Here is a 14,867-nt window from a genome sequence, read left to right as displayed (position 1 = left end):
AGGAGAGGATGTGATAAAAGTGGTGTATTCTTTTTGTGTATGGATATCATCTAGTCCATAAATTGAAACATCACCATCTAATGGTAAAGATGTATTTAAACGAATAGTCATGTTTTTGCGTTACATTGAGATTGAGCGGTTGCACGACGAATAGATATATCCTTTCGCATGTAGGTGTGATCTACATCATACGTATGAAACATCACAATCTAGTTATGGACATATATTTAAATAAACATGTATGTCCTTTCATGTATGGTTATGATTTAGACTATAGATATAAAACATCATAATGTAACCTGGACATTTTTTAAAATACAATCCTGTCATTTGCCTTCTAAATTATCATAAATTCATATTTTATCTTAATTATTTGAAGAGAAAGATAGAATATGAATTTCGTTAATTAAAATATTTTAAACTTTTTTCTTTTGTGTAGTAAAAAATGAACTACAAATTCTGTATGCATTGCACATATTACTAAGAAGCTACACATTCTTTTTCGACGTCTCAATCATAGAATTTTTTTTTAGAAACACGTGAATGAATACTATGAACCAAAATATTTTTTTTTAATCAAAATAACTTAAAAAAATATTTATAAGAGCTATGATTGAATACATCATAATATTTTGGTACATCTCACTCATGCACACAAATAGTAAGATTTAAAAAAAAAATAAGTAAAGGAAAATTTGGTAGACAATTTTTCAAATTTGATAAATGAATAAATAATTAGTGGCGCAAGCTTTCATTCACAACTTTCGTAAACCAAAACCTCTCTCGTCTTTTCTCTGAAAACCGCCGATCAAATAATCACGTACAGTATGCTCTCTCTAATGACTTCAACCACCCATCGGATTCAATCCCTCAAGCTTCTACTCCTCTCCTCCGCCGTTCTATCCATGGCCATGATTCTGAAGTTCTACGTTCCGGTAGTTGCCGGTATCCTGCTCTCCGACGTTCCCGACGTTTGGAGCTCCATCGTTTTGTAGTTAAAGCCTCCTTACCTTTACTTGCTCCTTAACTTCATTATCATCAGTATCCTCGCCTCCTCCAAGCTTCATAACGACCTGGCCGTGGATCCTCCGCTTACGACGGTGCCGAAGCTTTCCGCTGATTCACAATCAGATTCCACAGTTCGTAGAGCCGTCGTCAGCGATGTTCGCAACGAAGATTTCGCGGCGGATGTTTTGGAAGATGAAGAGAAATCGGAGTACTCTAGGATTTCAGACGGAGAAATTGACGAAAACAGCGAGACAGATCGGAGTCGATTGCTAAAAGAGGATTGGATGGAGAATTTGTTGAAGAAGAAGTACGATAAGAAACCGCCGATTTCTTCAAAGGTCGGTAATCGAAAAGCTGCAAAAGCTGCTACTACTCCTCCAGGTGCTACTCTCTACTCTTTTTCTTCTCTCTCTCTCTCTGCAAAGCCATGATTTCTTTTCAGAAACTGCAGAATCTGGTAAAGAGATGGCAGAATCGTAATTAATTTGATATTCGGAGGGTGAATTCGTGGTGCAGGGACGATGTGGAGATGGTCCACGGTGAACGGACAGGACACGTTGGACGACGCGTGGAAGGCGATAACGGAGGGCGGGCATACGGCGCCGTTCTCGAGACGATTAGATAAATCCGAAGAAGAAACCGCGGGTAGTAGCCCTCCGAAAGTGACGAAATGGGAAAGAGTGAGAAGAAAGGCGTCGCTGACGGAGGAGGAATTAAACCGGCGAGTGGAGGCGTTTATAGAGAAGTTCAAGGAAGAAATGAGGCTGCAGAGGGAGGAATCAGTGAAGAAATTTGAGATGGTATATTGAAATTTGATGCTGGTTTTTCCAACTGTAATGGATTACTTTGGATTTGTGTTTAATGAATTTTAGATTTTCAGTTTTTGGGGTTTGATTTTGGTTGGTTGGAGCTGCTGAATAATAGTGGAGATAACAAGTTATGGCGGTGACAATGTTGGTAGTGGAGAGTGGAGATCGGTGACCTTCATTCGCCAAGCTTTGTTTAGGGAATAAACATTTGGGCGACACTTATGTGTGTACATCTACATCTCATTTAACCTGAATAATAACAATGTCAATAATAATCATTAATAAATATAATTAAAATCAAAATTATTTACACCAAATAATAAAATTTAATCTTATTTAGTAGAAGTTGACGGAAGTCTATTAGTATCTATCAAGAAAGATAATTTATCATTGATATTGTTAATGACAAAAATCGATACAAGTTTATCATTCATAAAGGTTGATTGAAGTCTAGCATGATAAAAATTAGTAGAAATCTATCAATAATAGAAATTGATAAAATTCTATGGTTGATATTATCAATGATAGAAATAGATACAAGTATATCGTTGATAAAAGTCTATCAATGTATACGAGTATTTTTTTTTACTATTTCTATAAATATTTAAAACATTTAAGCATCTTCTACTTGGCATTTAGTAATGTTAGGTAACTACTTGTTTTTTTTCTTTTTTAAACAATGATCAGGATGCACCTAACTATTAGATTCTCCATGCACCTAACGATTAGATTTTCATCCTCTTTATCACATAAATATATATATATATATATATATATATATATATATTAAAACTATATATTTTAATAAATAAAAGTGTCAGGTGACACATTTGGCAATCGGGTGGCACAACACCTAAGTTTTTCTCTTTTGTTTTTACTTTTTTAAAATTAACTAAAGATATAAAGATACACGATCTTTTTATCTGTGTGCATCTCCTTGAACAAAATAATAATAATTAGGGTAATTTTTTTAATTGAAAAATTTGTTATAAACATTTTTAAAATATAACTAAATATCACTATTTATTAGTGATAAGTAATGTTAGATATCTATTAATCTATTAAAGTTGTTTGGCACACTAAGTTGAGTTCATATGTCTGCAAAGTTCATATATCCGTATTTTGGGTCTTTGGACGATGTTGAATTCATATGTCAGAGATATTTGATATAGTTTTTTTCTTTACATAAATAATTTGTTCTTATGATGATTAATTTTGTTTGGAAATTTTTCTTATTCAATAATTCTATATATATTTTTTAATAAACTACCGACTGCACTTTATTTTAGTCTTTTAAGCACACGTGTATTGTTGAGGGTTTTGGGAAATAGAGTTTAGGGTTTACTTTTGGATCATGCATTTCAATTTTTTTTAATTTAATCAATCATTTTACAGATTTTTGCATGTGACGTTTCTAGTTAAGTTGTTTTTATTTTAATACTTTTGATTAAAAAAAAAAAAAAAAAAAAACTTTTTAAAATAATAACATCCATGTGTTTGACAATTTTTTCTCAAAAGTTGTTTTTACATACAAGTTCATTTGATTTCTTACATGATAAAGATTATTTTATTAATATTAAATTACTAAAAAAAAATTACTATAAAATACTATGAACTAATAAAAAAACCAGAATTCAACGTTTTGACGGAACTTACATACTTTTGTGTCAATAAATGTATTTTTATTGATAATTTTGTGCCTCAACTTAAATACATTTGTTTGTGTTTTATATGTATTTTTAAATTTATAATTACTTTTAAGCTTTAAATTAAGCTTTTATTGACGGTTATGTCACAAGCGTCAAAAAAAAAAAAAAAAAAAAAAACTCGTGTGTCAACAAAACCCAAATTTGTAGTATTCATAATTTAAAATAATGGTTGTCAGAGTTAGTGGAGTGGCTAACGTCGGAGGTTATCAAAGTTGGTCGTCAACAATAATGATTGGATATTGTCGGAGTTGGCTGTCGGAAGTGGTCATCGGAGTTGGGTTGTCGAAGGTGGTTGCCGAAATTATTTGTCAAAGTTGAGTAACAAGGTATCGATGGTGATGAGGGTTCAAAGTATTGTTGGTGGACATGGTATAAAATGTTGGTGACGTACGAAGTTGACCTCCCAAACAAATGAGTTGAATTCATATCTCAACTCATCTTATTTCCTCATCCCAAACACCCCCTTAGTGTAAATCACCGATAGAAAGCGATATTTTACTATATTTGTAAATAAGTTGACTCATTTTTCTATATTTATAAATAAATTGACTCATTTTACTATATTTGGAAATAAAGCTAATAATTATTATTATTATGTCACAAAAAATCATAAAAATAGATAATTAAAAATAAAATGTTGAAGATGGTGTCCAATTCGAAAAATAATTAAGATATTTAAGCAAAAACATTTGAACTTTTCTGGTAATAATTTAGATCTCATTTGGTAATCATTTCGTTCTTTGTTTTATATTTTTTAAAATTAAATCTATTTCCTTCGCATTTCTAATGACTTGCATCTTTCTTAAGTATAATGGTTGAATTCTTAACCATATTCCAAAAACAAAAACAAGTTTTTAAAAGTTATTTCTTTTGGTTTTTAAATTTTGGTTTGGTTTTAAAGTATTAGTAAAAAGTAAATAACAAATAAAGAAATTTGGAGGTTTATAGTGTTATAGACTTAATTTTTAAAAATAAAAAGCAAAAAATCAAATAGTTAACAAACAGTATATTATTTTTGGTTCTTAATTTTTGAAAATTAAGGTCTAAAAACACTCTTTTCATATTTTAATTTCTTTATTTATTATGTACTTTTTACCGGTGTATTCAAAAATTAAAAAATTATTTAAAATTTTGTTTTTGAAATTTGGCTAAGAATTCAAGTTAATAATAATGCAAATTATGGTAAGAAATTGAGAGAAAATTGGCTACTTTTCAAAAATCAAAAGTTAAGAACAAAATGATTATTAGATAATGTCTTAGTCTTATGGTTTTTAGTGTTTATTTTTTGAAAATTAGGCATACAAACATCTCTTTCACCTCTAAATTTTTATTTAGTTATTAATTTTTTATCAAAATTTTAAAAAATCAAGTCAAAATTTGAAAATAAAAAAAATGTAATTTTTAAAAACATGTTTTTATTCGTATAACTTGGTTAGAAAGATGAAAACGAAAAAAAAAAAAGAAAAAAAATGAAAAATCAAGTTTTGAATAAGATTTTCTTGGAAAAGGTAATAATGCAAAAGATATATTTTTTTAATATTTTAGAAAGGCCCCCTTTTTTTTCAAAAAAAACGAAAACTTCAGTAAATAGAAAGATTTTAAGTTTTACTTTTGATATACTTTTGAGAGAGATTATTAAGAAATGGCATCTACCTTAATCTAAAAATTTTAGATATCTTTCTATTTAATACATATTCTTTTCAGAAAACACTTTTGAACCTCTAAAATTATATATATTAGTTACTAAAAATTTATATATATATTATAAACATTTAAATATTTAAGCTTTCTGAAGTATGTAAAAATTTGAGTTTGTTTGAAATATTTTTTTATTTTTTCAATTTATTTCAAAGTTTCAAACACAGTATAAAAATAATTTAGAGTGTCTAGTTTAGTTTAGGGGTTTAGATTAGTTTGTTGGATTATATGCAAGTTTCAAAAGAAGAAATGTAAAATTTAGGTCTCATTAGGTGAATTTTTTTTTATTTTATTTTTTTTTTTTGTGTGTGTGTGTTTTTGTTGTCTTTTTTTTTTCTAATATTATACTTTTTTTCAATTTTTCAATTACGCTTTTCACTTTTTTTCTTTTAAGAAGTACATGAATTCTAGTCAAATTCTAAAAATTAGAACAAAGATTTTTAAACTATTTTTTTTGTTTATTTGGGCCTTTAGACTTTATCGGCCCATGTTTGATAGTTGGGCCAATTGCTAAGTAAACCAGATGAGACTAATAGGCTGCTCCTAAAATCTTTTTCTTTGGATTATGTGGAGCATTTACTGCGTACTTGTGGTGAGTCTTTGGAGAAATTCTTATAAATAAAAAAATCTCAAAAATATTTATACTTTAAGCAAAAAATTTAAAAGTACACAATATTTTGGAACTTTTTGTTTATAATATGTTTTATGAATGTTTTAAATTTTAAATTGCTTCATTAAGAGCTTTTATGTTTAATTTTAGATCAATTTAACATTTTCATCCTTATAAAAAAATTTAGAATATTTAACTTTTTTTTCTTATCAACATTATTTTTGAATTTTGACCTTGTTTCTATTATTTGTTAATTTTTGTTGATATTTATTTAATACAAGATATTTCAAATTAATGTTTCCTCCATTTTAGAAGATTTCATTTGTTTTCTTCCGTATTCCTAGTTGAAAATTGATCACCTCTCCATCGAGATCTCAAGTATATGTCGAATATAATAGTAAAATACTAAAAATATAAATGTACATTGCATATGCCATGATTTATTTTTTTAATATGTTTACAAATATACTGAAAAATATAAACATACATTACATGTAATGTTTGATATATACGATGTATATTGTACAAATTATCTTGTTCGTGCACTAATCAAATATACCCTAGTTTATGCCAAATTGAGCATAGTTTAATTGACATCGGAGTGTACTAGAAATCTCGATATTTGTGGTTTGAGTCCCCCTACCCCTAATTGTACTAAAAAAATATATATACCCTAGTGTATTACTAGAAAATTCAAATATATATCAAATAGATCCTGTTATATCAAATATAACTTATTTTTTCTTTCAAAACTTCTGGTTGATTCTTGCTTTCATCTATGAGGGGAATAATTTCCAAATTTTTTAAAAAGCTTTTCCTTACTTTTGTAGATTTCAAAAGTTCATAACTACGAGAAACTGCACATGCGTTTTTTTCCTTTTAATATTATTTTATTTTTAAAAAAAAAAAGAAAAATTGAATGGTAAGGAAGCATGAAAAAGTAAATTGGGCTAGAGTTTTATGTAAAATAATAGTTCATTAGGCTACTTACATAATAAAATAGAAAAATTTAGACAATTGTGTAACTGAATCTACTTATTTAGGTTATATGTGTAGAAAGCTCTTATTGTAAAAATTCAAATATGAATATGAAAATAAACCATTTCTACTATGTAACTAAATTAACTGTTATTTTTTAACTCAAAATAATTCATCAAAATTAAAGTCTACAATCTTTGACAGAAGGAAAAGTTTCTTACATCATGATTACAACTAAAAACTAACCAATAAGAAAAATTAGAAAGCTAAGGAAAAGATACAATATAAAGAACTCGACATGCTAACTCATGAGCAATTCTATTCCATTCTCGATGCACGAAGTGGAAATTAACCAAATAAAAAGAAGCAACTGTGAGCCAAATATCCTCAATGATGTGTACCAAGCCTCCAAAAAAAAGTTCAATTGACAGATTAATCACATCAATAAGTAATTTATAACAAGAAAAATCGTGATAATATCCACCTCCACCTAGGCAGCTAGAGACAATCCCTCCATAATCGCATGAGCCTTAGCACATATAGAGACAAATACAAATCACTAAAACCAAACGTACTACTCATAATTGTCGAACCCTCATCCAATAACACCATCTCAAAACTGGGATCGTCTATCCCTTCTCAATAAGAACCATCCACATACATTACTAAAGACTTCGAAAGACTAAAAGGACTCAGCATCGACCCCTTGAGTCAATCTCAATCCGAGATGACACAAAATTGGAGAAAATACAAATATAATTAAGCATCCACTCACGACGAAACATAAGTAAAAGAAGGGATTCATAATGAAGAAACTTATTTTGATCCTCCAGATAGCCCAGGCTCCAACACAAGCTAGAGCAAACTCAACGAAAGATAGCTTCATTCATCATTTACCTATCATCAAAGCGTTGAAAGTTAATCTACATCTAAATCAAAATGAGCCCTTTCCATACCGTCCAAGCTCGTACACACTCCAATGTAATTAAATTTAACTATGAACAGTCAATTCGAACATAAAAGATACTATTTCTTCCAAGAAACAAACAACACCACCAACTTACTACCGAAACTAAATCATGAGATACAAAGAATGACAAACAGGTAAAGAATGTGGAGATAGAAGAAACTTGCTCTTCCAATGTATTTGATGCAAGTGAGTGCGCCAAGGCATTGTGACAATACTATACATGTCCAAAAGAGACATCTCTCGGCTGATGTGCTAGTGTAGAGACTTTGCCTCCTCAAAAAAAAAAAAAAAAAAAAAAAAAAAAAAAAAAGACTTTAGTAAGATCCACATAAATGTGATTTAGCAGATTAATGACCTCCACTTACAATCACCTTTAACCTCAACATGTTGAACATTGATACTATAACACTAAAAGAGATATTACTATAAATACCATCACAAATAACCCTCGTTTCAAGCACCTTGACCTTTTAGCATTTGGAAATGAACTTATAACTAGTAAGGAGAACACAACCCAAATGGTTCCAATCCACCCACTCCAACCCACCAGCATGTCTCGCAAGCATGCAACATAAGTATTCAACTTTTCATTTATTCCATGAAGAATAAAATATACTAATTACTATTTCTAAAAGTTGATGATTTGATCAACTAGACACTACATATGTCATCCTAAAATTTATTCACGAAAAAGAATTAATGAATAACTCAAATTTTAGCTTAAAAAAATAATAGTAAAGTTTAACCTTAAAAATGAAAAATAATTAATGAGATCGTCACATAGTAAGAGTTAGACGTGGATCTAAAAATATGTATGCCTCCTACTAATCACTAGGTATGAATTCAATATATTCTTTTTTATATTTAATAGTGTAAAATTATTTATTTCTCTATGAAATCATATATACCAAACTACAAAAGTATTATAGATGCACTCAAAATATAAATAAATAAACATATATGACACAAAATAAAAAATTTCTAAATCCAACCAAAGAAAAATATACACACCCAACAGGCCAATATCACAAAAATCACGCCCACTATATAAAAAAATAGGTGTTAATTTCATCACATTCAATTTTCTAAATCAACCACAAAAGTTAGAGAGGATGATATAATATTTTAACTATTTAATTAAAATTGACAAATCTAATGTATACAAATTTTTAATTCAACATACAACAATTTTATGAAAAAGTAGTGGTCTCATAATAACCGTCATACGTGGATTCAAAAAACTACATATTCTTAATGATTATTATTTATACAAATTTGAGATAGTTTTATAATTTCTCTCTCCAACATCTAATGATGTAAAATTATTGAGTTATATTGTGACCATCTCCTTAAAAAAAAAAATTCAATTGAAGCACAACATAACTAGACAATAAGGTGTATTATAAAAAGAAAAAAAAAAAAAAAAACTACACAAATATGATGACATCTAAGATAAATTTATAATGTGAACATAGGGAACATGATACTATTGTAATATTAAAAAAAAAATGGTTTAAATACTATTTTGGTTCTTATACTTTGAGTTTTGGTTCATTTTGGTTTCTATACTTTGAAAGTGTTCATTTTGGTCCCTATACTTTCAACTTTGATCCCATTTTGTCCCTATACTTTCAAATTATTCATTATGGTCCTTGTACTTTCAACTTCAGGTCATTTTAGTCCTTAAATTTGCAAAAAGTGATCATTTTAATCCTTAAAAAATGAAATGAAAATGAAGATGTAGGGACTAGGATTGTCACTTTTTCAAAGTACAAGGATCAATATAAACATTTTGATAGTATATGGATCAAAATGAACTAAAGTTAAAAGTATATAAACTAAAATGAATACTTTCAAACTATGACAAAAATGAACCAAAATCTAAAGTAATATAATTAATTTTCTCCACTTGAATATGAATCCATGGGATTTGAGACACGTGGCAACTGTCCATTGGATGGAAAAACAACCATAAATATTTGGATATATCTTATTTGGCAAAAGCTTTGGTGTGCAATTATAGTTCGGCAGAGAATGTTATGTGAGAAAAAGAATGAATAAAATAAATCATTTTAATTAATTATTATTTTTAAAAAATTAGAAAAAAAGAAGGGAAAAAAAACGTGAAACTGAGATTGAGTCAGTTGTGTCTGAAAAAGGAGGCGAAAGCCAGAGCCCTTGGATTACAAAGAAAGAGGAATGCCACGTAAGATAATTTAATTAATAAGAGAGAGAGAGAGAGGAAAATTAGATTCTATTTGAATTTACTTTATGTGAAAAAGGGTTTAAAAAAGGGACACTAGCAGATTTGGCAAAAAAAGAAAAAGAAAAATTAGGAGCATGTCAATGCTTTCTCTTATTTGCAAAACATTGCAAAAAAAAACAAAAAAAAAATCGCAAAACAGAAAGCCCAAGCCCAAGAAAAGTTATAAATGTCCAAACTACCCTATGCGGGCAAAATTATCAAACCCAAATACCAGGATGACCAAAATGCCCTCAGTTAAGAATGCGTGATTGCATCTGATTGACATTTGATTTTAATTTGATTTCTATCTAAATATCAATGATATCCGTTGTTATCTGGTTGTTGTCTGATTTCTGTCTAATTACTATTTGATTCAAATTGTTATCTGATTGCTATTTGATACTAAGTAGTTTGCGATTGTCATCTAATTTCTATGTGATATTAAGTAGTTCGTGATTGTGATTATGGTTTTTAACATAAATCAAAATTGTGTTATTCGATCATCTGATTGACATTTAATTATCTTCCATCTTTGTCAATTATTAAGTAGTTCCTATTATGTCATCTAATTTTCATATGATTATCTTTCATCTTTCATTTTTTTTTTCTCAATTACTAGTAGATTCTGATTGCCTTTCGATTATCTTACATTTTTAGTTAAATACTAAGTAGTTTCTGGCTACAACTTGATTGTCATTAGATTATCATACTTTTTTTTGTCAATTACTAAGTTGTTTCTAATTGTAATCTGATTGTCATCATTCCACCTTACATTTCTTAATTACTAGTTTCTTATTGTCATCGGATTATATTTCATTTTTTGTCAATTACTAAGGCCCGTTTGATAACCATTTGATTTTTTGTTTTCGTTTTTGAAAAATAAGTCTATAGACACTAGTTCCACCTCCAAATTTCTTCTTTTGTTATCTACTTTTCACCAATGGTTTAAAAAATCTAGCCAAATTTTAAAAAATAAAAAAAAACTTTGAAAACTTGTTTTTGTTTTCTTTAAAAAAAACTTTCTTTTGTTTTTAAAATTTGGCTAAGAATTAAACCATCGTACTTAAAAAAGATGTAAATCATTGTAAGAAACATGAAGAAAATACATTTAATTTTCAAAAACAAAAAATAAAAAACGAAATGGTTACCAAACGTGACCTAAGTAATTTTTTATTACCATTTGAATGTCATCTAATTACTTTCCATTTTTTGTCAATTACTAAGTAGTTTTTAATTACTTTCTACTTTACAAAGAATAGTTTCTAATTGTCCTCTAATTTCTATTTGATATTAAGTAGTTTGTGATTGTTATCTTAATACTTATTTATTTATTTATTTATTTATTTATTTATTTACTACAATGAAATAAGGAAAATAGGAAGAACAAGCCAAAAAAAAAAAAAAGGCAAAAAAGCAATTGGCAAAATTTGAGAAAGGAGAAAGTTCAACAAGAAAAGAGAAAAAAAAAATAACAAAAAAGAAAGAAATAACAAGGAACGCAAGTAAAATATCGGAGTAAGTAGCATATTATCATATTGTATTTGATTTCATGTCGATTACTGGTAGATTGAGTTTTGATTCAATCATGTTTGTTCATGTATTTAATTATTCATTTGTGAAACATTCATTACTTTAAAAATAAGTTATCTGAATGTTGATTATTGTTAGATTGACTATTGATTCACTCATGTTTTATTTTATATATTTTGTGATTGATGTCTAATACACTCATTTCTTAAATATAATATAGTATTGATATACTTTAGCAGGATACTTAACAGAAATCACATGACAATTGATTATACATCAAAAAACCATTAGATGACAATCAGATATAATTTTTTTAAAAAAAAAAACTACTTAATATCAAACTGCAATCAGATAGCAATCACAAAGTAAGTAACACTTCTCAATCTCCAGCTAAAATATGAACTAAAACACCCAGATCAGACCTCTGTTGGCGAATCTACAATCTAAAACTTATGAAACTGAACACATCTTAAAAAGTCATCAAAGAGAATCAAAGATCCTTCAAAATCGAAGAGCCTTATAAGAGAATTAAAGAAACTAAATATAACATCGTATTATTCAACACAAACATAACACAAAATATCAAATTTGAAAAGAAGAAAAATCGAACTAAAAAGAATAAGAAGAGATGTCGTAAAAATCGCACTGCCACTATTCTTGCAAGCTCTGCCAGATATGACAGTTGCTCATAAGCTTCAAAACTAGGGTTGAAAACACATAAATCGGCAAAATTAAATTATAATAAATGAATATAACAATCCAAAATTGCTGCATGTATATCCCCGCCATGTGAAATATACTCTAGATATAAGAAATTTTAACGTTCTTGACATAAAGATAGGGACAGTTATAAATATAGACATTAGATCTAAAGTATTAACAGATATAATATAATGTAAAAAAAAAAAAATTATAAATATGGCCAAATTTAAATAGTCTATCAGACCTATTATTGGTAAAATTATAAATATGGCCAAATTTAAATAGTCTGATTCTATCAAGACTATATCATTGGTAAGAGTCTAGTAACGATAGAAGTCTATCGCTGATAAACTTATCTATATTTACAATTTTTTTAAAATGATGTTACACACTTGGTTATTAATTCTAAAAATGCTACCGATTGCAATTACCCCAAGGATAATTATAGAATAAACAGTCAAATAAATTGAGAGGTAAGAAATTTGCTATAAATGCAAATTCACAAATATGGAAGTTATATCTAGAAAATACTATTTTAAAATTGCCATCCACTGCGATTTCTCTTTAAAATTAATTAATTGGATATAAGCCTCTCTCAAATGCGCAATTGATGATTTCCTCTTGTTTTGGTTGGGATTTCCCCCCAAGTTTGTTGTGAAAGGGTTGTGTATTGGAGATGTGTGAACTAGACTCATATTATGGAGAAGATCTCAAATCCATACTGAATTTGAGTAACTTTCTAAACTGAAAATTATGCTTGTGTGAAGATTAAGTTAATAATATCGTATTATTGTGAAAATTTATGATGAGACTGTTAAAATTTTATATTATTTGACGTCGAAAAATATTAGAAAAGTACTTGTTCTACATTCGAAAGATTCAAGAAATTGATGTACTTCAAAATAATATAAAAAGAGTCCATGACTTTTATTTTGAATTGTCTCAATTAGAAACACTTTAAACTTTGGTTCCCTGACTACTTGAATTTCTAATTGAATTGTCTCAATTAGAAACACTTTAAACTTTGGTTCCCTGACTACTTGAATTTCTAATTGAATTGTCTCAATTAGAAATATTTTAAGTTTGGGTGTGTTTAAAGTGATTTAAATTCTCATCTTGTATCTCTAGTTTTTAGAGTGGAAAAAATATGTGCAAAAGTTTTGAAAGAGTACTCTTGTAATTGAGATTAAGGAGAGAATTACGTGTGATTGTTTGTAATAATTTTATACATAGTGTATTTCTTTTTAGGGCGGGTCATGGTTTTCTCTGATTTTAGAGTTTTTCACTTAAATTCTTCTATTTCTTAGTTTTTTTTTTTTTTTTTTTTTTTTTTTAATTTCTCGATTAATTTTCTGCTTATTCCCACGATACTAGGTGGAGATTTTTTTTTCTCAACACAAAAATAGTTTTTTTTTTTGTTGAGTTTTTAGAGCCAAATAAACTAGATATATAGATCAACAACATCATGGCACTATTACAAATTACAAAAGATTGCACATACTACCAAGTTCATAATGTTGAGATGCAATCCACAATGTCTCAACATTGTCAAATTACTCCTCAATTACACCGCGCATAGCTTCATTCGACGTTGGAAATGCTAAAATGTCATAGTGGTATGTGAAGTCGCAATTTCTTTAAATAAATTACTTCTTCTAAGACTGATGGTAGGACGTTTTTCCAAGAGTTTGTGTGGTCAAATACAAAATTGTGAGAGAAAAAAGTCATAAAACGTGTCGACAACTATTCCAAATTCGGTTTGAGTATTTTCTTTGTTATATCCTTAAAGAAACTATTGTCGTGGTGCTTAAAAGTCAAGATATCCTTGATGAAACTTCTGATAGTGCGATTTTTTTTCCTATAACATGAGGTGAGGGCCATAGTAATCTCCACATATAGTAGAACATGTTGCGTTTACAAAAAGAATGGGATGTATGGTCTTGAGTTGAGACGAATAAGTATATTTCTTGTGTATGTTCTCTTTCCTACTCTATTTAATTCGTGTTGCTATTATTGACTTGATCTGATTCACTTGTGAAAATGAAGAACTATTTATACTATGGCTCTAATAGATTGATTTTTGTCGTAGAGGCAGTACTAAATTCGGTCCATCTATATTATCTCCAACAATTAGCTAAAAAGATATCAATTTTCAATTATCCTAAAAAAGAGGGGGGAAGAAAAAACTTAAAAGAGTAGAAACATCTCAATTAAATTTGATGTATGTTTTGAAACAATGGCAATGAATAAGCAACCAAACAAACCAACAAAAGACTGACAAAACAATCAAATATGAGATTCTCCTAACTTAAAGAAGAGAGAAAAGAAAGTAAAGCAAATAGAGTGAGAAGAGGTTGAGGCCATTGGAAGCTACTTTTATTTGTTTTGGGCTTTTAAAGTTTAAAACAAAAGAATTGACATTATTCCATTTTATTGAGATAGGTAAGAGTAAGTTTTGTCAGAGTTTCATACTCCTTACCATTATATTGCATCATTAAAAGGTGTCCAAAACCCACATGACTACTGACCCACCAAAAATATAAAACCACTTCTCATAAATGCCACCTATGTTTATCTTATTTACATTTCATCCTCACTAGGTTTATTA

General features: G+C 28.4%; 1 protein-coding gene across 1 annotated transcript; it reads left to right on the top strand.

Annotated features, from left to right (window-relative positions):
• The first annotated feature begins 739 nt into the window (after positions 1-739).
• LOC120086811 lies at positions 740-2,072 on the top strand. The gene is made up of 2 exons (XM_039043602.1): positions 740-1,389; positions 1,525-2,072. Exons 1-2 carry the CDS (start codon positions 1,293-1,295, stop codon positions 1,815-1,817), a joined length of 390 nt encoding a protein of 129 aa, XP_038899530.1. The 5' UTR covers positions 740-1,292; the 3' UTR covers positions 1,818-2,072.
• The last annotated feature ends 12,795 nt before the right edge of the window (positions 2,073-14,867 follow it).

Source organism: Benincasa hispida, chromosome 9 (genome assembly GCF_009727055.1).
Source record: "Benincasa hispida cultivar B227 chromosome 9, ASM972705v1, whole genome shotgun sequence".
NCBI lineage: Eukaryota > Viridiplantae > Streptophyta > Magnoliopsida > Cucurbitales > Cucurbitaceae > Benincasa > Benincasa hispida.
Note: the sequence above shows the minus strand (reverse complement) of the source record. Positions and strands in the feature narration are given on the sequence as shown.

Coding starts and splice junctions, on each gene's coding strand:
- LOC120086811 (XM_039043602.1), top strand. CDS start 1,293: ATGGAGAATTTGTTGAAGAAGAAGTACGATAAGAAACCGCCGATTTCT. Junction 1,390..1,524: donor AGCTGCTACTACTCCTCCAG/GTGCTACTCTCT, acceptor TTCGTGGTGCAG/GGACGATGTGGAGATGGTCC.